The 25,527-nt window shown below is 35.9% G+C and overlaps 1 protein-coding gene across 2 annotated transcripts in view; it reads right to left on the bottom strand.

The window, feature by feature from the left end:
- Positions 1-10,429: 10,429 nt before the first annotated feature.
- The window catches only part of LOC129219920 (dol-P-Man:Man(7)GlcNAc(2)-PP-Dol alpha-1,6-mannosyltransferase-like), a 60,547-nt gene continuing 45,449 nt past the window's right edge, over positions 10,430-25,527 (bottom strand). For both annotated transcript variants that reach the window (XM_054854237.1, XM_054854235.1), the window contains 2 exons: positions 19,303-19,378; positions 10,430-10,767 (listed from right to left, as the gene is read on the bottom strand). In XM_054854237.1, coding sequence (XP_054710212.1) covers positions 10,485-10,767; positions 19,303-19,378 — 359 coding nt within the window. In that variant the 3' untranslated portion in view covers positions 10,430-10,484. The remainder of the gene's footprint in view (positions 10,768-19,302; positions 19,379-25,527) is intronic.

Below are 25,527 nucleotides of genomic sequence, written 5' to 3'. Positions count from 1 at the left end.
GAAGTAATGGTCTGGAAAGGATGAAATTTGGCCAAAAGGCAGAGACAGCAAGGAACAATAAGTAATCTTTATTTCGAAGCAATATTCAGATTACAGAACAAGACGTAGACTCAGTAGGATGTAGGACCACGTCTAGGTCGAGTCAATAAGAATGCAAATGGTGTATTGGGGGATGGCTCTCCATTCCCTGTCAACCATTTGCCAAAGCTTGTCCTCCGAACGAGGCAGGGACCGAGTTTGCAAATGTCGCAACGTCACATCCCACACATGTTCGATTGGTAAAAAATCAGGAGAGTATGGTGACTACGGAAGCATCTGTACACCTTGTAGAGCATTTTCACAGAAGTGAGCACTGTGGTTGAGTGTTATCCTGTTATGTACATATCATTCAGCTGTTATAGTAGCTTGAATACAAACTAGAGTTTGATGTGTTATCATACGCAATAGCTCCTCCAAATCATGTCTATAGGTGGGGCGCTCCACAGTGGCTGCCAGATTAGATCTGTCTCCACCAGTTATGTTTCCATCAATTTTTCTGAGAGTATACTCCCAGTAATCCACTATGTACAATACGTGAATACGATCATACGCATAATATGTCTAAAATGTTTGAGAGTATATGCCATATACAGTGAAGCACCATTTATACATTTTTGAAAAGACTTTGTATTAGACTCTGCAGGGACCAATTAAAAAAACGTATAAAAGAAATGTATAAACGGTGCTTCACTCTATGTAGTATACTCTCAAGTATATAGGAACACCCGTAGTCTCCACTTCAATGTCATTTTTATGTGACGATTATTACAGCAAAAACAGAAGCGTGACTCATCTGAGAATGCAATGTTCTGTGATCTAAGTCGCTATAGCCCAACACCATTCATAGTGTTGACGTGATGTGGGGTCGATGTCAGTCTGCTTATTGGACGTCTTGAGTGAAGTTCACTTTCAACCAATTGCTGGGAAATGGTTTTAGTCTATGGGAACATCTATGGTGGCTTACGGGGCTGCCACTGCTTTTTAGCAGATTCGTCACTCTGACTGCACCCCTCCAACTTATCCCGTTTTCTTGTTCCAACCATCTTCACCACAGTTGATGCACTGTGGGAGCATCTATGTTGGTACAAGGGCGCCCATATAGGGGGGGGGGGGGGCTCGAGACCCCCCTCCCCCTGAAAAAAGTAGAACTTCCTTGCTTTTAGTACTTTTTTTCTTTGCAAAAATGTAAAAACATTTCTTCTCCACCCATTAATGAATAAGTTATTAAAAATGACAAATTTTAATGACTCTAATCTCCTGAAATCGGTTTCCATGGGGAAATATCCTGCTAAACAATGGAAAATATCTGAGCATCCACCCCCCCCCCTTTCAATTTTGTGGGCGCCCTTGTGTTGGTATCGGCTGCAATTAGACGTAAGGATTGAGATGCCCTTCTAAGACCGATCACTATACCTCTCATAAAAATTTTGTCTGTTGGAAGTGCCTCTGTACGGCCGCCTGGCATTCTTTCTTATTACATGTATCCTCCGAGCAAGGACCAACTAACTAAAAGCGAGGCCAAGGCCCACAATAATTTGGAGGCCCCATGAAGGCTATCATTTTGAAAATATATTTTTTGTACAGTTGTAATGCTATGCATAATTCTTTAAGTAATTTGGGGCCCCTTAGGAAGAGGGAGGCCCAGGCCTAGTAGGCCTGTGCGGTAATCAGGCCCTGCCTCCGAGACAAAAACAAAGTATTTTTGATGATTCATCTGGCCAAGGGCGGATTCAGGAGAGGATCCCCCCCCCCATATGACCCCCATAAGATGAGAGCACTTTCCATTAAAAAAAAATGCTCTTCGAAATGCAAATTTTATTTGTGAAACAAAAGTTAAAATTAAAGGGAACTGGTAGCAAAAAATGTACTGAAGTTTGCCGTAGGAAGATAAAGTAATCTAAAACAAGAGTTTATTCAAATATTTCAAAAACTCTTTCTGCAGATACTGCACTTTACATTCCTATGACAGTTTGAGAGAAAGTCCATTTTATATTTACTTAGCGGATGAAGCCTGGCACTATCGAGGATTGAATCTTGCCATTTGATGCTGGGATTAGGTTTGCCAGATTTAGGAACAACAAATTCCGGAAAGGCTTTTAGGAGTGAAAGGTGTTGATGGTCTTATTTTTGAGACGTTGCTGTAAATTCAATCGCAACAAAGCATTAAACCTCACAAAATGTCACCTATCAAGGTATTAAAATCGTTTTCATTGCGAATGACGATGCATGCGCGGAGATAAATTTTTAATATTAGTCAGTGAGCGAAGAAGAAGCAACCATTGGGCTCCTCATGGTCTGCCGCCAAAACAAAACATACAAACCAAATCAAATTGAGAACAATTTTTTTGTTTGCTGCCACACGATTTTCTTATTGCTCATTATTTCACATGTTTTAGTTACTTTATTTTTTCCGTTAAAATAACGTCTTGTTCTGTAAAATATTGTTATCAGCTTGAATATGGGCTTTTAGCCATCCCATATGGAAGTTCCCCGGGACGCGGTTCAATTTTTCAAAAGACGGGACTGTTCCTTGAAATCCAGGATGTCTGGCAACCCTAGCTGGGGTATACGTTTGAACAAAACCGAGGAATAGTGTGATGGGTTTGTAGAAACTAGAAACGTAATTGGTGATTGACCCTGCTGACCTAATTGAGGAAAATAGAAAGAAATTCAATTTAAATAATGCCAGGAGAAGGCAATGCTAAAATTTGGCTAGAAAATTTAAAAGGGTAGAAGTACGCATTAAAGAAGCCAAATTTGCTGTTCAAATGTATGTTCTCCAAAAGTCAACATATTTTGGCATTGTGAAAGCCTGTAGCTGTTCCTTTTACTATGCAAACTCTGAAACGTCTCTGCAATGTTTTGCATACAGTCGAACCTCGCTAAACCACATACTTCAGCGACGGGCTGAAAGTTGGCGAAAGTCCAGGTTGGAGGTTAAACAAGTTTCTCCAATTCTGCACAAATGCATGTTTTCATGAAAATATATTTGAAAGTATGTATTTTTCTCTTTCCAAATGAACTTAAAACAACAGCACATGGTTTTCTTGCAGTGTGTCACTGATGGTTCTTTGGCTACATTTTTTTTCTAGAATTTGAAAAATGATTAATAACAAATAATGACTTGCAGATTGATTTTTATTCTGAAGCACTCATATATATTAATTTTTTTTCGTGCATGTTTATGATGCTTTCAACATCTTTGCAAAATGAAGCAAAAGAATCCGATGTTATCATGTTATGAATGATACAAACAGTCGTTCGCTAAAGTCTCCATATGATGTCAATTACAGGTTATGCCCAACTTTGAGATAAACACTAAGATGAAAAAGGTTAAAGCAGCTCCCGTGTATCCAGTGCCCTATTCTTTTGCACCAATACCTTGTTCTTATACTTTCCAATAAGAAGGATGAAAAACTACAAGCAGATGTCTCCAAAACTGGTTCTATGACAAAAATTGCCAAAGAAAAACAATATTTAAAACTTATTCATGTGCAAAAATTTCTACATATCTGGAACATCGAAAATTTTTTTTTTTGAGATAACTGGAAAATAAAGATTTTCCAGTTATCTCAAAAGTTTCTATCTAACCGCAGTTTCTATCTAAACTGCAGAGAAAAAATTTTTTTTGAGACATCAAGGATTTCAAGATCTCGAGATTCAACTGTATATCAGAATTGCTTTACATATTCTGATATGCATTTATTATATACTTTTCATGTTTCAGTCTTATTCTTCATCAGTAGTGGATCTAGAACTCGAGCAAGGAAGGGGGGGGGGGGGCTAACCTTGGTCCAAGTGGGGGGGTCACTGTTTTCGAGGGTCTTTTTCTTTTGTTTTTGCGGGCACTCTCAATCTTGGGGGGTGGGGTGGGGGGTCATTGCTCTGGGGGGGGGGGAGGAGGACAACAAACAATAGGAATTTTCTCTACAAGGAATCCCTCTCCTGTAGCATTTAAGACTTTAAATATGTATTAGGTTTTTTTACTTATGAAAAAAACTTATATAGTGTGCTGAAGAATATAAATACACTGGTAGACTATTGCTAAGGAGAGATGGCAATATCAGCGTTAGGAATCACAAAATGGAAGACAAGGAAATATGGAAATTAGCATAAGTGTGGGATACGGTAAGAAGTGTTGTGCATATGCAAATTTTAGATTCATGACATTGCTCGTCACGTGATAGCGCTGATAAGCGATATAAAGGATTTGGCGCATGACGACTATTGTTCAAAAGCAGAGTTTGACGGAAAAGAATCAATTGACGGACTTGAATTTTTCGGTATGTCTTCCCGACATTCCTTAGAAGCTTTTACGAGTGGCCGTGTTGGCAAGATTTCAGAAGGGCAAAAAGTGTCAGTTATTACCAGGGAGTTTGACGGTAGCTGCAGGGTTGTTTCGAAGATTTGAATTCATTTCAAGCAAATGGAATGTGTAGCAAATGTCAAGGGGGAGGTCGTGTACTCAGTACGACTTCAGCAGAAGTTTGGTGCATAGCGCTAGCAACAAAAATTAACTGGCACAACGCAGCTACTGATGTAGCAAAGCAGTTTTCTGCTGCTACTAGCAAGCAAATATCCCGTAAAATGGTAGCCAGAGGTTTGCAAGCAGTAGGACTACACTCATGACAGCTTGTTTTGTACACCCCATTGTCTACAAGTCAGTGTTTCGCCCATTTGTAATGACGTCGTCAGCATCACAATTGAAGAGAAGTCGATTGAGCTTGTGTACTATTCTCAGATGACAGCAGGTTCAGTATGTCACCTAATTGTTGAGGACAACTGATCTGGCACGAGAGTGGTACTGAATACAGGCCGGAAAACACAAAAGATAATGACAAATATCTTACTGGTGGTGTCATGGTGTGGACTAGGATTATGATCAATGGCCGTACGTCGTTCATGTGCTGCCAAAATGACTATGACTGGCAGCACAACCTAACGCAATTGAGGTTGTTCTGCTACCTCATGTTTACATGTTACCTGGTGCTGTGGGCGATAAATTCGTTTTCATGGATGACAACGCAACATGTCCTCGAACAGTCGTTATGTAGGAGTGTTTGGAGAGCAAGAATATTTAACCCATCGGATGGTCAGCACATTCTCTAGATCTGATTTCCATTGAAAATGTTTGGAATGCTCTCGGGAACCGTCTTGGTGGTCGATAACACCCTCCAATAAACAAGGACACCCTCATCCATGACTGATAGAAGAATAGGGTAAGGTACCCCAACAACCCATGGATATTGTTGTGCAAAGCAGTAAACAATGTGTGGAAGCTTGCATTGCTCCCCATGGTGGCCATATCCCATACTGACATCGTACCCCAGAATGTCTGGGGACGGTAGTTACATTTTTTCACTTTTACGTATTCAGCACAAAATGACCGTTTTGTACTTTGAACATTTTTCAACACCTTCTGGATATCAGAGCACAATAAATAATCGTCATTGTTGTGTTCTAATGTTCTGGCATTTATTTCACTTGCCATCGAATTACACTTACTTTTTTGCATGCTACATACAGCATGTCCACCAGTGTACTTTCACAAACATCAGAAGGTCTAAAAACACTATAAGCCCCTCAAATGGATAGGAAACTACAAATTACTGCCCCATAGCCGGAGCTAAGGCAAATAAACACCGAAAAGGTCAATGATAGCATTCAGAGATTGCAGCTGCGTTCTAGCTTTGTGCTCATCAGTCTGGAGTAATCAAAAGCATGCTCAAAGAACCTTGTATAAAGATGAGTAGATTATCACATTGGTGGGTAAAATTCATTCAGATAACTGCAAAAGGGTCAAGACCCTCCCGTAGAAACTTGCAAAATTGATCTCAAAAACGCAATTCTCGGAATGTGTTGGTGGTAACGTTTGGTGAAATGGAATTGGGGTACCTTCCTGAGTCGTTTGATTTATAGTCGATTTTAAGCTATGTTTAGGGATTGAATGCTCCTTCCAGAAATTTGCACAAAGAAAAGTTTGAAAATCGAAATTTTATGCTATTTGGGATGACGTTAAAGAGATGGGGAAGGTCCATTGGCTCTCTTAGGAAATTTTTCGTTGTGGAACTAAGGAAAACACCGTTATAGGCTACCTTTGGGGACGTTAAGAGAAGAAGGTTTTGAGGATTTACTTAGAAATTTGAGTCTTTAAGAAATAATTTTATGCAATTTCTGGTGAAGTTACGTTATTAGGCGGTTCTCCTCTGAAAATTTTTCGACACTGATCATGCAAATTTAGGCATCAGAAGTAATGTTTAGGAAATGAAGAGGGGCACTCTGGAAAGTTTTCGTCAGTAAAGTCTGATTCAATTTTAGGCTATGTTTAGTGACGTTTAGGAAATAGGAAGGTTTAGAAGCTCTCTATGAAAATATTTCAACAACTAAGTCTTCAAACTAAGTGTAGTCCGGGGACTCCCCCAAAAATTTATCAAAATTGAAATTCTAAAAGCATAATTTTCAGCTGCGTTCAAAGACGTTAAGATGTAGGGAAGAATTTAGGTATTTTCTTTGATTAATTTGAAAATTAAAATCTTACGCAGACAATTTATACTATTTTTTATAGTAGTATTAGGAAAAGAGTGAGGGTTTGGAGATCTTTCCCAGAATTTTTTTGAATTCAAAGTCCTTAAAACGAATTTTAGGCTCTCTTGGACGACGCAAGAAAAGGCGTCGGGGTTTTGGGCTGCCTTCTGAAACTTTTTGATATTGAAGTTCTAAAAACAGAATTTTAGGTTATATTTTGATGAAATGGGTTGTCTCCCAAGAAAAACTTAAAAGGCCTAAAAATGCACCTCTTTTTAGTCACTTTAAAGGAATGGCAAGTGTTTGGGGACTTCCCTACAAACTTTCAACATTAAGGCTAGAACAGCAATATTAAGCACTTTTTATGGCAATGTTAAGGGAATGAATTAGAGATTCGGAACCTCTTTTCCCGCCAAAAAATATATTTAAATCTCACTTAAACGACGACAAAAATAAATAGGGTTATTCTATGTTTGTCCAAGTTAGAGGTGAAGGTTTAAGTACATTGATAACAAAGCTAGAAAATTTCCTCCAGAAATTCGAGAGCTCAAAATGCAATTTTCAGTAATCTTTGACAACATTAGGGGGAAGAGGGGCTCTCCATCGAAACTTTTCCAAAATTAGAGGCCTAAAAAGTTTTAGACTCTCTTTGTAAAAGTATTGCAGTATTTAAAATCTATGAAAATTCAGTTTTATCTTGAGCAAGTTCTGATCTTAAAGGGAGGGAGGGCTATAGCCCCCTTACCTGGAAACGAAGTAAAATATGTGAGTGTGTTAATTTGAAAGTAATAGCTTCAGATTTAAAAAAAAAACCTCTTGCAGGACAAAGCCGTTTCCTCCAAGCCTTTTCATGTCACTGCAAAGCAGGTTGCAATATGTTGTAAGTTTTGAAAAAATGGGCGAAGGGGCTACAGTTACCTTAGCCCCCCCCCCCTCCTCTCCCCCACCATTAATATGCCACCATCCATAGTTTGTATATTTATTTAAATATAATGCATATTTAAATATAAAGAGTATTAAAATTCTTCAAGAATTCAGTTTTTTCTAGAGTAAGTTTTGGCCTCGGGGGGGGGGGGGGGGGGGGGGGGATGGGCTATGGCCCCTTTATCCTGGAAATGAAGTAAAATATGTATGACTGGTTTAACATGATAGTACTAAATTTTCAGATTAAAAAAATTCGATTGCAGAACGAAACCATTTCCTCCAAACCTTTCCATACCATTGCAGATTACAATTTAATCTGCTTTTAAGTTTTGACCAAATGGGGGAAGGGGTTAGTCCACTAGCCCCTCCCCCCTTTCTTTAATATGCCACTACAGTAAGTACAGTAGTGTATATATTTATTTAAATATAATGCATATTTAAATTTGCAAAAGTATTGCAGTACTGTAAATCCCTGAAACTTCTATTTTATCTAGTGTAAGTTCAGACCTCGAGGAGGGCTATAGCCCCCTCCTTGGATCCGCCACTGTTCTTCATGTTATACTAAACTGCATTTGTTTTTCTGAAAGGTATTTAAATGTTTTATTGGCAAAGCATATTTAATAGAGCTTGTTTTTTTTTTTTTTTTTCTTTTTTGATGAATGAAAACATTAAGTTAAATATCAGAATTACAAACGTCAACATTAAAGTGTTTTGTTTGGAATTTTTTTAATGCTTTCGAAGCAATTTAAGGTTTTAATTGCATTTTATCCACTCTTGGTTGACTCCTTTGTTTTCCAGGTGTGTGTGTGGGGAGAGGGGGCAGATATAACAATTTGCAACTTCTTCTTCAGTTTTTAAAGCATCAAAACATTTTTGCTACATTTATTTCTGCTCCAAGACTATCTGAGTAAGGTACGTGAAATTTTTAAGAATGACAATCTTAAAACTTTTATTATAGACAATGTTTAGGTATTGTATTTCTTCAGGGGTCTGGCCAGAGGATATTTGGGTCCGTTAACGGACCCTTCACAAAAATCCGATCAACCAAAACGGACCTTTCACAAAATCCCGATCGAACAAAACGGACCTTTCACAAAATCCTGATTAAACAAAACGGACCCTTCACAAAATTCTGATAAACAAGATCGGATCTTTCACAAATTGTTTATTGAAAGAGCAAATCTGAAAGCAAAATAATGTATATTTCTGTGTATAAACCGATAATTTTTGGAACCTTTTTTTAAGTCAAATTAGAGGGATCAGCTTACACAAAATCGGCTAATTTTGAAAAAAAAAAAAATCGATACTCTTGCTAGGCTCCTGCAAGCGATAAATAATTGCTACTGCCAAATAAATATAATGGTTGTTTGTTTTATCACAGCTAATTAGCAGCTGTGTTGTTGTAAACTTTTTTGAAAAGGCATTGGTAAGCACTTTTCTCCGCTCATGACTTAATAAACAATAATAATATATATCTGCGAAATGAACTTAGAACTGCAAAGGATCGCTTCAGATAGGGTTACCAACTTCAAAATTATCACCACTTAGCGTCTGGTGTTGAACCTTTATAATGACTTGATTAGAAAATATTCTCATCATTTTGCCAGCTTGTCAATATTTGCGTTTTATGGTGCGGTGCGATGTTTAACTGTTACTTTGGGAGAAAATTATATGGGTTTTGATTTTTCGATGCTAACAAGGATGATTAACTTTAAATAACTCTTTTAAATAACTTTTAACTCTTTTAATTACCTTTTTTTTTCTTTAGATGTCTACATTTTGAAAAATGCAATCTTTTAACATCCGATATGAGAATCATATTTTGTTCTTTTTTCAAGCTAACTTCGCTTTATTAGGATGCAAATAAATGAAAAGTCTCTCTATTTCTGTTAGAACTCTCATTTCAAGTTTTTAAAGCAAAATTCCATTTTCTGTTATGAGTCAAAAATTAAAATGCTGAATAGATGGTTTATTTTATTTATTTTTTTAAAATTTATTTATTTATTTATTTTTTTTTTTTACGTCAACTGTGTCCACAGATATTAATGAAATGTTTATCATAGGACTCTAAAATGAATTTTAAAATAATTTTATCAAAACTATTTCTTTTACAAGCCGTTTTTATACTTTTGATGCCTTCACTTTGAGAATTGCGATCTCTTTGCATCCGCTATGGGAATCCGATTTTTCGAATTTTTGATGATTATTACGCTTTGTTAAGAAATAAACAATTAAAATATGTTTTTATTTTTGTTAAAATCACAGAATTTATAGGTTTTAAACGAATTTCTGTGTTTTTTAAGAGTGTCTTGGGTCAAAAAGTTAAATGCTGAACCCTATTCTGAATTTTATTTTATTTATTTTTTGTTACAATTATTTTAACTACTGTACAGAAATATTTCTAGTATAATTTAGCATAATGTAGAATAGTAGATAAATATTGATACTTGAGAGAGCGATGCCCCCCCCCCCGGTCAAATATCAGAAAAACACTCCAGAATGCTTTTCTCGACATAAAAGAGGAAAGCACTCAACTTTAAGTTTAATTGATGCAGTTTGTGCCATCTCTAAATTCTAAAATTTCGTTTCAACAATTTTTTTTTTTTTTTTTTCGAAATTTTTTGATTTTTCATAAAATTAATTCAATTTTCACAAAATTATTTGATTTTTCACAAAAAACGGACCCTGTGAGAAATCCTGGACAGACCCCTGTTCTTAATGAAAAAGTTATTTAATTAAAAAAATTATTTACACATACAGTACAAAGTCAAGGCGATAAAAATTATTTCCCCTATGGGCATTTCTTTGCTAGTATTTATTTTGCTGCAGATGATCTTGTCAATTTCATTGACTAGCATTATTTAAACTTTTACTTTTTGTGTGAAATGTTTTTTTTTTTAAAAAACCATGCACACACAGTAAATGTTACAAAGTATAATGTAAAAATAAAATTTTATTTCCAAATCCATCAATGAATAAAACTCATGTAAAGAACATCAACTTCTCAGAGATTTAATTCCATTTGTATTTACTATTAATGAAGGATAAGATAGATTTCTTTTTAACAATAAAACCCGAGGTCTTAAGAACACTTGGATGGGAGGGAATGTGGAAAAATCAACACCCCAATGAGAGTACCCATGAGTAATGTTAATTATAGTATGTGTATTCAGGTAAGGCAAATGTGAACTGTCTGCGTTTTTGGGCCATTCCATAAGCAGATGAGAGAACTGCATTATTTCCAAACCACCAAGAGGTAAATTCTCTGTTTTATTGTACCTAAAAAAAAAGTTATGAATTTAATTTGAATATGCAACAAAAATAATAATGATAAAAATGTACAGGGGTAGAAGTGACCGACTTGTCACATATAGGACATTTTCCACAAAAAATATAGGACACATTATATGCATAATTTTGCTATGAAAAAAGAAATAATACATATCATATATTATTTAGTTATTCTTATCAATGTTTTTGTTTCAAAAAAAAAAAAAAAACCTCAAACAAAATTATAACTTACATATCAAATGACTTTCCTTTAGTTGAAAGAATAATTTTTGAAAAAAAGTGTACTTTATAGACTAAATAACTGAACAAAATTTGAACAAAGCTGATTTTTATCTTTCTTCCTCACTCATGACCCAAGTACAAATTCCACTATTATTTGATTTTATATCTAAACAGAACCTTTTACCACTTCTATTAAGAACAAACAGAGCTTGAGGAGGATCCTCCTGACGTTTTTTAGAGTTTTTTTTACACTTGAATGTTTTAGCATGCTGCCTCAAATGGTTGCAAAATGACAAACAGTTGCAAAAATGGCAAAAGGGGTAGAATCATCTTTGCCTTTAGTGCACATGCACCAAAAGTTGTACAATTAATGTCCTCCTGGTTCAACCACTCCACACGAAATTGTGTTAAGCGATGCGATTTCGCCATTATAATTCCACTTAATACAACATACATACCTGCCAACTTGTACGGTTTGGCCGTACATTGTACGGTTTTGGTACAAATTGTACGGTTGTAAGGTTCTGTACTAAAATTGTACGGTTTCGCGTAAAATTTCCCTCAAAACATAAAAATGCAAAACTTTCATTCAAACAATCGAACGCGCTCAAGCCCATCTATCTACAATCGACCGGAGCCACCGCGCAATGCTTTTACGCATGGTGATCACGTGATCACTGAGCTTCCAAACCCGAGCCTTTACGCGAAGAAGAAATGCGCAATTTCAACGTACCATCCAACACTTTTCTCTTAGCCTCTACGCATGCACTATTTGTTTATAAACGAGGGAAGTTGTTAAGCCCGCCTCCATGCGTGGATCGTGATTTTTAGCAACTCGTTGAGCATCCACTCCTCCCGGCTAGAAAGACGTGCAGCAATAGCGTAATCGGCGTTGCTCGCCTCGTGTGAATTTATTTTTGGATTTTGCTTCCGTAACAGTGTTCTTTCTTTCTGGATTGAATAATCGTCACTGCCGTGAAATGGAAAAGGAAAAAGTTATAATCAAGTGTTTCTGGAATCCTATGCACAAGAAATCCCCTGCATAAAACAGTCAAGGAAAGGGCCCTCATTTGCGCTCTGTACCATTTGCAGTTGCGATATAAAAATTGCGCATGGTGGCAAAAGTGATATTAAGGACCATGTTGCAACTAAAAAGCACCAAGATTATATGGCAATTTAAGAAAAATCTCAGAGACTCGGGACATTCTTTAATCGTGTGGACGACGCTGCGGGAAGTGATGTCATACGTGCGGAGTGCCTCTTCACCAGTTTCATATTAGAGCATAATCTGCCTATAGCAATAGCTGATCATGCAGGGCAACTCTTTAAAAAAATGTTTCCTAAATGTGAAATTGCTAAAAAATTTGCATGTGGTCGGACTAAAACAAAAAATAATGCACATCCATGAAAGACTTTTGGGAAATTTTATCAATGTCCGCAACTTCAGCATGCATTAATACATCGCTATTAACAGGAAACTTGAGTCTGATATAATTGCAGCATGCAGAAAAGTACTGTCTAACATCAGAATAAAATTGCTGTTTTTCCTTACTTTCTAATTTATTGACTACTTTTAAGGTAGCACTACCAATTAACAAATCTTGGTCATTTTTCTGGTTGCATCTCTCAGCATACTTCACATCAGTTATACATACACAACTTTTGAGTACAAATGGCTGAACAAATTTGCATAAAATATCTTTAAACATTTCTAACAATAAAGAATTCAAAATATGAATTTTCGGTTCTGCAGACTGCAATATTACATTTGTTTTTTCAAAAATTGGTATCATGAAGTCCAAAAATAAACAATAAGCTTTGTTGGCTAAATCTGCTACGTATAAGCATTTAAAAAGTATGGAGGCAGAGTAATTTTTTTTTTTAATTTGCAGTATGAGGTTGGACCAAAATTAGGTACCCCAGTACCTCATCAAGATATTGTAATTTTTTGAACATTTCTATTTTTAGTTTTCAATGGCCTTCTATGTTTTCTAGTAAAGTTATGTTTCTTGTAATGTAATAAAAATGTAAAGGAAATTAGAGTGTTATTGTAATTTTGAATCATTGTAAGGTTTTGAACGGGAGATTGTAAGGTTTTCCAAGTAGACATGTTGGCAGGTATGCAACAAACTACGTTTTAACGTCATAAGGAACTAACATTCGATGATCCCAAAATTTTACAAAAAGAAAAGATTGCAAAAAAGAATATTAGAAAATTCCAATTAGAAAATGCACTGAACACAAAAAATATACCAACGATTTGATTTGATTTGATTCATGGTAACACACATTGGGGTATATAGCTATTCTCAGAGAAGAAGGTTTTACCTCTAATAATCCACAACCTTTTTCCATATTTTATTTCCAGGACAATACACAAGAAAGATGTACATTACATAGGAATAAAAGAACACTCATGGCTACAGACGGGAATCGAACCTGCGCCTCTCTGCTTACAAAGCAAGTTGGCGAAACCACACAGCCACCAAGGCCCCTATACCAACAAAAACGAAAACCCATGATGGAAAACAAAACAAACGGCTGTTGCCCCCCAAAAGCAAAATTCTAAAATCAACTTCAGACTTAGTTCTCGAAACTCCACCAACTATAGAGTGATGTCACATTGCTGTAGCCAATGAGAGAAGATGCCTGTTGCAGGATTTAGTCAGTTGCGTTTTTTAATTTGAAATTCGTTTGGGCACGTACTTTCAGCGAAAAATCCGATGTCAAAAAGTTTATTTACTGTTCTTTTTAAACGATATATAGGGTAAAAAAAGGAAATATAGAAAATATAAGACATTTTTGAAAAATATAGGAAATATAGGACAATTTTGATGCTTTTTTTGAAAATATAGGATATATAGGACTACTTCGACCCCTGAATGTAGGTAAAATTAAATAAAACAATAAAAAAATTTCTAAGCCATGTTTACCATTATTGCCCCCCCCCCCCCTCTCCAGTCCTTCCCGCATTTTTTCCATTTTTAACACTTGTAGATTCATTACTATTCCAAATTATATAAAGATATATTTTAGATGCTTTGAAAACAAAGTACAGTAAACTCCTGATTATCCGCAGAGTAATCGGATAGCAGATAATGTATAAAGTAAGTAAAAAACAATAACATTGCGTCCAGTAGCTTTAGAAAGATCTATAACACTTGCACACATTTAAATTATAGCTAAAATTATAACAGTGTATAAAAAATGTATGCAAAGCTGAAAAAGGATCGCTCATTATTGCAAATAAATCACACAGACAGATTAATTGAAACAGATCAAGCTAGGTTACACCAAAAATGCATAGAGGAGGGGAATTTTTCTTTTAAACTACACTGGTCCGGTCACTGAACTACCAGCATAAGTCATGTAGATCTAGAAATCCATACGTAGTGTAGCTTTAAAATAGTAAGTAGTGTAGATTTAAAAATCAGGTTTCGGTGACTGTGGAAGGGAAGGGGAAGAAAGAAATTGGAAATGTCTAGAAATATATTTTGGCTCATGTTAAGTTAAAATGTGTGCATTTGTTTAGATTCAGTTAACAATCAGCAAAAAAAATTTTTCTTTAAACAAGTTAAAAAGCTGCAGAAAATCGGGAGTTTGCTGTTTATGATAAAAAGAAAAAACCTTAATCTAAACATAAATATCAGGTATAATGTAGATAATATTAAATACCTATAAATCAAAGGTTTCTCGAATTTTCGACTCGTGGCCCCCCTTTCACAGCACCCTAGTTTAACTCTGTTATATACATTTACGTACACAAAATCCCTCCGAGGTTTGGAAGCATTATGGAAACAAATATGTTGCCAATACAGCAACAACCCTGAATTTACTAGATACGGGAACTGTACAAGTTTTGTTTCCAAAATGTTCGATGTATGCAGTGTTGCCAGATGGTCAAATCCAGATTTCCCCAATTCCCTTCCCACTTTTCCCCAAAACACGATGTTTTCTATCAAAATCCCCCAAATCCAAAAATTATATTTCCTCTAATATTTTTATAAAATGAATCAAATTCCTCTAATATTTTTGTCTCTTGAAAAATTTTTTTTTCCCCTAAATAGCCAAATTTTTTACAAAATTCCCCATTTTTTTTTTTTTGCCATATTTATCTTTCTTTACTAATAATAAAGCTTAAAGTCTCTGTCTGGATATCTCTCTGTCCGGATCTGTCTCTGTCTGTCAGGATCTCTGACACGCATAGCGCCTAGACCGTTCGGCCGATTTTCATGAAATTAGGCAAAGAATTAGTTTGTAGCATGGAGGTGTACGCCTTTAAGCAATTTTTTGAAAATTCGATTTTGTTCTTTTTCTATTCCAATTTTAAGAACATTTTCCCGAGCAAAATTATCATAAGATGGATAAGTAAATAACCAAGTTATCATAACGTAGAACCGTAACGTGGGCAAGCCATTTGGTGAGAAATTCATCCTGCATTATTTGTAAATATACAGGGGACCCAAAAGACCTTTTAATTTTCTACTACAGGCAAAGCCGTGCCAGTGCCACTAGTCATAAATACAAGCACCTGACCGAGAGATAAGAAATAGCCAAATATTTTTTTTCTACTCGCATTAACTACTCTGCTTCTTTATGTACATTTAAACTATGATTTTTGTATATATTTATCCAAGAACTTTCTTCATCACTTATTTTTACCTGTTTCACGTATCAACTAGTTCATCCAAAACATTAATTCCAATTCCGTAGCATAATATTACACATAATGCGAAATGCAAATTCCATAAAGTTTAGCAAAGCTAAACCAACACTGTTTGATACAAACAATGTAACTACTACTTCTTGACAAGACTTTAAATACGAAAAAAATTCTTTTTTCCCCGAGGGTTTTTTTTCCCCCAGCTTTTCCCCAACAAAAAAATTTTTCCCCAAAAAATTCCCCTCAAAACCCATTTTCCAAAAATTTCCCCAGAGAGCACCAGATTTCTCCAAAATGGGGAAATTTCCCCCAATCTGGCAACACTGGATGTATGGACCTTTTGTATTGCAGCAAGTGAGACTGAAACTGTACAAGTTTTGCATCCAAAATGTTTGATGTATGGACCTTTTGTATTGCAGCAGGTGAGACTGAAACTGTACAAGTTTTGTTTCCAAAATGTTCGATGTATGGACCTTTTGTATTGCAGCAAGTGAGACTGAAACTGTACAAGTTTTGTTTCCAAAATGTTCGATGTATGAACCTTTTGTATTGCAGCAGGTGAGACCGAAACTGTACAAGTTTTAAATCCAAAATGCTTGATGTATGTACCTTTTGTATTGCAGCAGGTGAGATTGAAACTGTACAAGTTTTGTTTCCAAAATATAGACCTTTCATATTGCAGCAGGTATCAAGTCTAAGAACCGTGTCCATTCAAGTCCAAATAATAGACAGTTATTTTAACAAAAAAAAAAAAAAAAAACAGTTGCTAGACTAAAATTCTAAACCAGCAAATAAATAACAATTTTCACATTAAGTACTAGTTTTTGTTATTTCCAATTCTCTAGTTCAGAAAAGTATTTATCTAACTCTAGAAAATACATTCGAGTCCCGACTTACGCGAGGGATGCGTTCCAAGAACCCTCGCGTAAGTCGAGATTTCGCGTTGTAGAAAAGGGTATGTGTAAAAACTTTTATGTAGGGGCCCAATTAGTTTAGACACTTTTAAACACCCCCTCAACTGTTAAAAAACATTTCTTAACTATACATTACTGTTTCTCACATAAAGAACTGAATGTTCACTTATATTTAAAAAAAATAAAAACCGTTTCATTCAACGTAAAATACTGCTACGATACGCAAAATCAATGATCAATGGGAAAGAAGGACATAAAATAAACCAGTATACCGTGCGTACAGTATATAGTAATGAAACCAAATGCGCTATACTTGTACTGTACATTAGATCCAGTAATGATGTTTATAACTTAAAAAAGTGAAGATGATAATGATTTATGCTGTGTGATCAAACCGTTATTCTAATATATTTTTAAATACAGTTGCTTCAATAGTTCTTTTATAACGTTTCCATCTATGGCAACACTCTTCTTCCTGGTTTCTTTAATTCAAAATACAAAAGCAGCTTCCATTTTCATAAATTTTTTCATTTTGCTAAAATATTACTCGGTGAACTTTAACGGATTTCCTTTTCTTGACTTTTAACAATATGTATGGAAGATTCATTCATTCCTACCTAGTTGTAGTGCTACCTTCGATGCATCTTTTAGTTGAAATTCAATTTTTCGAGAAGCTTTAGCTTTTCTTTAATTGTCAAAAACTTTCTATTTTTCTTTCTTTCTATCTTTAAACTTTAGATCAAACAGCGCTCTTAGGTGTCATTATATTTCATCAACTTTCTCTTTTAGAGTGGAACAAAATAAATGGAAAATAAGGAGTATCTATTTGCATAAGCGATGTTCAGATTAGTACGATGTGGGAACTTCCACTCTCAGGGAGGAAGGTCTATTCAAGAAAAAATATATATATAGTAGCCAATAACAATGCCAATACTTATACACCACGATTCCCCTCCGAAAACTTTCGCATTGCGGGTGAGGAATTCGCCTTAGGCCTAAAATGCTTTACTGGTGAAAAAAATTGCATTATAGCCATTTCGCATAAGTCGGATCACGTTGTAGCGGGAGTCGACTGTAGTGCTTTGTTTATCTAAGTTAGAAATTTAAAGCAACTTCATTTTCCTATTCGAGCAACATTAAAATTAAAAAAAAATGTTTTACCAAGAAATCTTTTTGAAACATTTGTCTGAACAGGAAAAAAGAAAAGAAAAAAAAAAGATTAAATAAATAGAATTTCTCTACTGCAACATGTTTTATTTATCGTTTTCCAAATTCAGTTTTTTTTTTAAAATCATAATCTTATTTTCTAATTAATGTCCTGAAAATAAGTTCTATTCTCCTAAAGGTATTGCGTTAGAAATAATGCTAAGAGTATGACATTTTCTTGAGACAAGAGAATGACAATTTCCTTGTAATTTGCCTGTTGCGTAAGCCCAGGATTATAATTAAGGCAACTAATGTTATTTTTTGATTCTAACCTCTTAATTCAACTACACACTATGAGTAGAATTATTATTTTTCTTTAACACAGAAATTTTGTCCCAGGAGAATGACAGCAAAAATGTTACATACCCATTTTTGAAATTTAAAGTTTTAGTAAGAACAGCAAACAAAACATATTAATTTAATACTTAAGGAATCTAATAAAATGGTGATAATGAAAAGTGTTGTAGCACAGCAAATCAAAAATTCTTTTTTTCAATCTATAATAATTGAACTCATTACTACGACAGGAGAAAGACATGAAACCTGGGACAAATTTTAAAATGAAGTACTTTGATTTTTTAAAGAATTAAGTTTATTTAAAGGATGACATTTTACACCTTTAAGTATGCATAATTTAATACTACAACAAAAATTTGTGGAATGTTGATGCAAAATTTTTTTAAAAATTTAATTATCTTTGAGAAACGAATGGGGATATGTCAAAAGAGCGACTTTCTGGCTATTTAAAAAATTTTGTAGGAAAAAATAAATGAGTGTTTGCTTTAATAAGAATGAAATAACATTGGAATAGTTATTTCTAACTATTACAAAAAAGAAAAATAAAATCTAGGTCAAACAATCCTTGTGTTAGGCTCCTGGGACATAATATTGTTAGCATTTTGGAGAATCATCCATATATATATAAAGATATGGACATATGTCAAAAATCTGACATATTTACCAAAATTTTAGACCGTAAAATTGTATGATAGTAAAACTTAATTTCGCATGTGTCAAAAAAGTTATGCATTTTTTCATAAGAACAAAGACTTTCAGTGGAGGTTGATATTTCTTTTAGCACGAAAATTATGCCTTGAAATTTCATCAGATAAGTTAGGCACAAATCGGATGGTGTATGTGTTGCAATATTCAAGATCAGATGCACTTTCATAGCTGCCAACCTATAATTCTCTACTACTAAAAGTAGATAATTATAGGTTGGCAGTTGTAGTCTACATCAAACTTCTTGAACTTGAGATGGTACAGCATTTCAAAATCAGAAGTGGGAGTCAAAAATTCACTGTTGGCCTTAGTATCAGGGATTTTTATAGAATATGCATGGTATTAGTTAATGGTTAAGATTTAATAAGCATCAAAAGAATAAGCATTTGCTATGTCAAAATTTGAGCCTGCCTTCGAAGAACAAATATTTCTAATAAAAATGCTGAATCATCATAGGTTCAAGAGGTTGATCGTACCATTAGCAAAAATTAGACACATATAAAAAAAAATACAAACCTCCATCTAGGATTTATTTCTGTAAAACGTGATACACCCGTCTGAGCACAATATACGTCAATGTGTACATTTACATCTAAGGAAAGAAAATAACGTCTTTAAGGACAATGATTTATATATGTGTATATATATATATATGTAGAATTTGCGGCACTGTCTAGGGGTATTTTGAAGGATACTCGTGTTCTTCATTGCAGTAGGATGTAGGATCCGTTGCTAAGAACTACAACCAGGTGACGACACATAATATTTATTGCATACAACACAAAGCACAAGACAAAACACACGCGGGAAAAAAGACGTCCGCCATCGCGGAACACAAACAAGCGTCTCCTTCTCTATCGAACTCCCCGCTAGAGGGCAGAGTTGCACGGAATGAACATAATTCAGTTGCCAGCTTATTTCCTACAGATTCGGCCATCCTGCAGGAACTGGCCTCAGTGACTGACATAAAATTTCGATGTATGAAAATAATTAAGCTTTACATAAATCACAACGAAAGTAAATACATCAAAACAAAAAGAACGAAACACAATCCTAAATTCGTGAATAGTATTTCATCATGTCAGCGGATGAAATCGTTAAGTTAGGGCCCTCATGATTACCTACTTTTTCTACTTCATACCTATCTTTTGATTTAACACTTTTTATTTTGTACGGTCCTAAAAATTTCGGCCGTAATTTTAGACCAGTTCCGAACTGCGTCCGTTGGATAGCCACTAAATCTCCCTCTTGGTATACAGGAGCTTTTTTACGCTTCTTATCGTACGTTCTTTTGTTTTCCGCTTGAATTTTCTGGATATTTTTCTTTGCTTCTTGCCGGAGCAGATTTCGAGCGTCTTCCAGTTCTTCCACAAATTCCTCCATTAACAGTTCCCGCACATGAAGATCTTCTTTGTTTCTCATTGGGGTACCGATCAACAATTCAAAGGGAGTCCGCTTAGTACTTTGGTTGGAGGTGCTGTTAAGTATCCTTTGTAATCTGTCTACATGCTTGTACCATTTGGTAGGATCTTCAATGGATAACTTGCTCAGAACCGGTATAAGCGTGCGGTGCACTCTTTCTACTTGGCCATTCCCACGGGGAACTCCAGTTGCTATAGGCAGATGTTCTATTTTCTCATCGATGCAATAGTCACTAAAAGATTTAGCGGTGAATGCTGGTCCTCTGTCGGTTATTATTCTTCTGGGATTTCCGAAAGTCTTCTGTTGCAGTCTCAGTTTGTCGAGCGCGTCTTCTGCAGAAGTGGATTTAACTGGATAAAGCCAGGTAAACTTCGTAAATGCGTCAACCACTGTCAGGATGTGTTGGTACCTCTTGTTTGTTGATGGCATAGGACCTATAAAATCAACATGGTAGGTGCTTAGCGGTACATCTTCCTTAGGGATAGGGTTCAAGAATCCTTCTTTCTTTCCACTTTTCTTATTTGCTAGTATGCATGGCACACAGTTCATAATTACATCTTGCACCCGTCTAGTTATGTTTGGGATGAAAAATTCCAATTTGACGATCTCTTCGGTCTTTGCTGCTGCGAAATGTCCTTTTTCGTGAGCTAACTTTATCAGTTCAGTTTGCATGTCTCTGGGAGCAACAATTACTTCACGACCGTTTTCGTACTTATACAAAACATCATTTCTTTCGAAAAAGTCTTGAGCGTCACTGCCTTTCAGGAGGGATTTCAAATGTTGAACGCTTTCGTCTTCTTGTTGAGCCCGTTTTAACTTTGCAGTGAGAGTATCAGTCGTGATAACAGCCACGGGATTCCTACTTAAAGCGTCAACGTGCTGCATTCTGTTGCCGGGACGATGTGCTATTTCGTAGTCATATTCTTCCAATAGAAGTGCCCATCTGGCTATTCGAGTGACTAAATCTTTTTTGTCCATAGTTTTTTGGAATGCTGAGCAATCTGTCACAATTTTGAAGTGGTTACCCAGGAGATAAGTACGAAATTTCTTTAAAGCTGCGATAATAGCAAGGACTTCCAACTCGTAACTACTGTATTTTTCTTCTGCCGGAGAGGTTTTCTGGGACATGTAGAGGACAGGATGCAATTTTCCGTCGTCGGCTTCTTGTAATAAAACGGCTCCATAGCCAATTTGGCTTGCATCTGTATGCAGTTCAGTAGTTCTTCCTGGTCTAAAAATACTCAACACTGGACTTTCTGTTAATTTTTTCTTCAGCGTTTCAAACGCTTCAATTTGGGGTCGATCAAATACAAATGAATTATCTTTTCTCGTCAAGTCGCTTAATGGTTTTGCTATTTTGGAATATCCTGGAATAAACTTGCGGAAATAACCGGTGAGACCTAAGAAACTCTGAACTTGTTTAACGGTAGTCGGTGTGGGAAATTTTTTTACTGCTAGCGTTTTAGCTGTTGACGGACGAATTGTCCCATTCTCCACGATGTGGCCTAAAAATTCTATTCTTCTTTGCAAAAACTGGCACTTTGAAAACTTTATTTCCAAGCCATATTTTGAAGCAACTTCGAATACTTTCTTCAACTTTTCAAGGCCTTCTTTCTCATCCTCAGCTGGAATTACTAAATCGTCCATATAGATTATTACAATGCCTTTACGCATAAGCTCCCGGAAAATACTGTAAATATATCATTGGAAAACACTAGGGCTTGTACTTAGACCGAAAGGAACTTTGTTAAACTCGAACTGTCCGTCTGGAACTACAAAAGAGGTGAATTGTTTGCAATCTTCATTTATGTTCACATGAAAAAAACCGTTTCTCAAGTCGAGTGTTGTGTACACTTTAGCTCCTTGAAGTTTGTCTAACACGTCTTCTATTAATGGTAGCGGGAATCGATCTTTAACGAGTTTACGGTTTAGTTTTCTGTAATCAACGCATAATCTGGTACTTCCATCCTTCTTTTTTACCAGTACGATTGGACTTGCGTACTCAGATGAACTCGGTCTGATTATTTCTTGTTCTAGCCATTCATCAATTTGCTTGTTGACAGCCTGGTTCTCAGGGATTGATAGTCGGCGCGCTGACTGGTAGACTGGAATGTCGTCCTTCAAAATGATTCTCATAGATACATCTGTTGTTTCAGTTTTTTCTGGCTTATAATTGGCAATCATTTCTGATAATTCTTCTCTTACTTTCGGGTTCGAGACATGCCTTACATCAATTTCATCTTGTGTACTGGCCTCAAATAGCTGCATGTTTATGGACCAAACTTCCTCAACTCGTTTTCGAAATTTGACGCCTTCTTTAGCGAGTACGAGTGATGCTTGTTCTAAAATGTCTGAACCTATGATCGCTTGAAAATCTAAATACCGTTCCGGCACAACATGCCATGTCAACGAATATTTTTCTTTATCCAATTCAAACTCTGCCTGGAAATACCCTTTGGTTTCTACTTGAGCTTTCCCTAGGCCGGAGAGTAAAATTGTTTTTCCCGAAAGTTCAGAGGGTTTTATGACCTCTTTGCTGATGTCTTCACGTATAAGGCTGACGGAACTACCACTGTCGATCAGTGCATTAAAAATTTTATTCCTCAGGGTAATTTTCCTTGTCCCCCTTTTTTCTTGCGAAGTTTGAGAACAAGTTTGCACCACAGTGGCTGGAGACTTGTTATTTTTCCGATTAGTGTTAGGGCGATTTGGGCAGTCTACACCATAATGACCTGGCGCTCGGCAGTAACAACATATCACTTGCCTCGTGATGTTATTTCTTTCAGTATATGGACCTCGATTCGTCTGAAAACGTTTCCTCTCGTTCCTAAAATGTTCTGTGTTACGTGAAAAATTCTCAAACTTGTTAACTTCACTATCTTCATATTTTTCTCTTTCAAACGAATAGGACGGCTTCAGCTTCAATGTCCTTCGTACGTCCTCATATTCCTCAAATTTCTTCGCCAATTCAACAGGTGAATTAATGGTGGACCATTCATCAAGATAATGTTCCTTGAACTCGTACGGTGCCTTTCTCTTCATTTGATCAGCTATAATTAGATCATTAAGTTGCTCAAACGTTTCTATCTTCAAGCCTGAAATCCATCCTTCGTAATATGTTTTCAATTCATGGTAATAATCTGACCATGTGTGTTCGGTGACTTTTCGATGCGAAACAAATAGTTGGTGCAGTTTTTCCGGAGACAATTTGAATCGTTTTAAGAGTAGGCTTTTGACGTAGTCGTAATCGTTTGCTTTTTCGGTGGGTTCTCTTGCGATCATGTGAGCAACGTCTATCGGTATCAATCCTATAAGTTTTTGGACCCAGTCTTTCTTCGGCAAAAAAATTAGTTCAGCATGTCTTTCAAACAGAGTGAGGTTTAAGCTAATATCGTCCTTCATATTAAACTTGTGAAACGTTTCATGAACAAATTTAGTCGGCGTTGAGGCATTTTCCGTAGAACTATCTGGAATTATTTTGTGTTGCGCTTGTATTCTTAATTTCTCAAGCTCGAACTCCTTCTCTTCTCGTATTCTTATTTTTTCAAATTCATATTGTTTCTCCTCTTGTATTTTTAACTTTGCTAGTTCATGTTCTCTCTCTTCCTGTATTTTTAATTTTTCAAGTTCCCTCTCTTCTAGTCGGATTTTTTCTGCATCTGCACTTTCTTGCAAAATAGCTTCGATCATAGCTTTTACATCTTCTTCAACATATTTGGGGTCGGTGATAATCATTTCCTTCATCTTAACTTTAGTGGCATCCGCCTCAACCATTAATCCTAACTCTTTTGTTAACTCGAACAATTCTGCTTTCTTATAACGCAGTAGAAAAGCCATTTTGTCGGAACAGTTACGTGAATTCGTGACGGTTTTTAGAAAAAGGGCCTTTCAAATTAAGATACACTAACTGGAACCATGTAATTACTAAAACTTTAAAAATAAATTAAAATATAAAATACAAATATCAAATACTGTAAAAGAAAACATATTCATAGCAATAATCAATTCTCTTTCTAAAATTAAATGCACACGATGAATAATTGTTTCAGATAATAAAAGATACCAAAAGTATAAAAAAAATAAGCAACTCAATTTAAAGCAATATTTCATCAAAAATAATTCCTAGGCAATAAATATCAAAATGATCCGAAAGCAAAAAGAAAAAATAAACAACACCAACTCATTTCTTTCCCCCCTCTCGTCTGGAAAATCTTACAGCGTAGCGTGTTCTAAAAATAGATTTAACACCCGGGGAACATTTCTTTCCTTTTTTGTTTTTGATATTTCGATAACGGAACAACATTTGAAAACAGAAATAAATACTGATATTATTTTCGAAATCTTTCACACTAATTTCTCGGACAGATATAATATTCAATTATGTAATGACTTAGAACACTTAATGATACAAAGAATAAATCAAATGAATAAACAAATTAACTCTGAATGATTGAATAGCAAGTTTAAGAACTAAGAAATAGAATGCATGCATTTCACCAATATTTTAGTCGGTCCTGCTTGAAAGTTTTTCACGAACTTAACTACGAAGTATACGGAGAACGAAGTGTTCTTATTGTCCTTGAAGGTGGTGGGAATCTGGAAGTACTTGGTACTCGAAGAACATCGACGGGGAACAGTTCTTTTTTTTCTTTAATACGGCGCAATGAATTCACTTAAACGAGGGCGAGGTCGGTAGAAATCTGCACGCAATTGGTACTCGAAGAACATCGACGAGGAACAGTTCTTTTTCTGCAATACAGCACGATAATTTCACTTGAAGACCGCATAAAATCTGCTGGCAGTTAGCATAGATGAGGGACAGTTCAGTTTCGTTATTAACACAGCATAGTAACTTCACTTGATCGAGGGCGATGGAAATCTGCTTGCACTTGGCACGGAATATCGATGATGAACAGTTCTTTTTGCGGCACGGTAATTTCAATTGAATGTGGGCGGTGAAAATCCAAGAGCAAGGCGAGGAACATCGATGAGGAACAGCTCGTTCGGTTAATTTCTCGGAGTCATCACATCCCGGCCGGGCCCCCAAGTTTGTAGAATTTGCGGCACTGTCTAGGGGTATTTTGAAGGATACTCGTGTTCTTCATTGCAGTAGGATGTAGGATCCGTTGCTAAGAACTACAACCAGGTGACGACACATAATATTTATTGCATACAACACAAAGCACAAGACAAAACACACGCGGGAAAAAAGACGTCCGCCATCGCGGAACACAAACAAGCGTCTCCTTCTCTATCGAACTCCCCGCTAGAGGGCAGAGTTGCACGGAATGAACATAATTCAGTTGCCAGCTTATTTCC

Source organism: Uloborus diversus, chromosome 4, assembly GCF_026930045.1.
Source record: "Uloborus diversus isolate 005 chromosome 4, Udiv.v.3.1, whole genome shotgun sequence".
Classification (NCBI taxonomy): domain Eukaryota; kingdom Metazoa; phylum Arthropoda; class Arachnida; order Araneae; family Uloboridae; genus Uloborus; species Uloborus diversus.
Note: the sequence above shows the minus strand (reverse complement) of the source record. Positions and strands in the feature narration are given on the sequence as shown.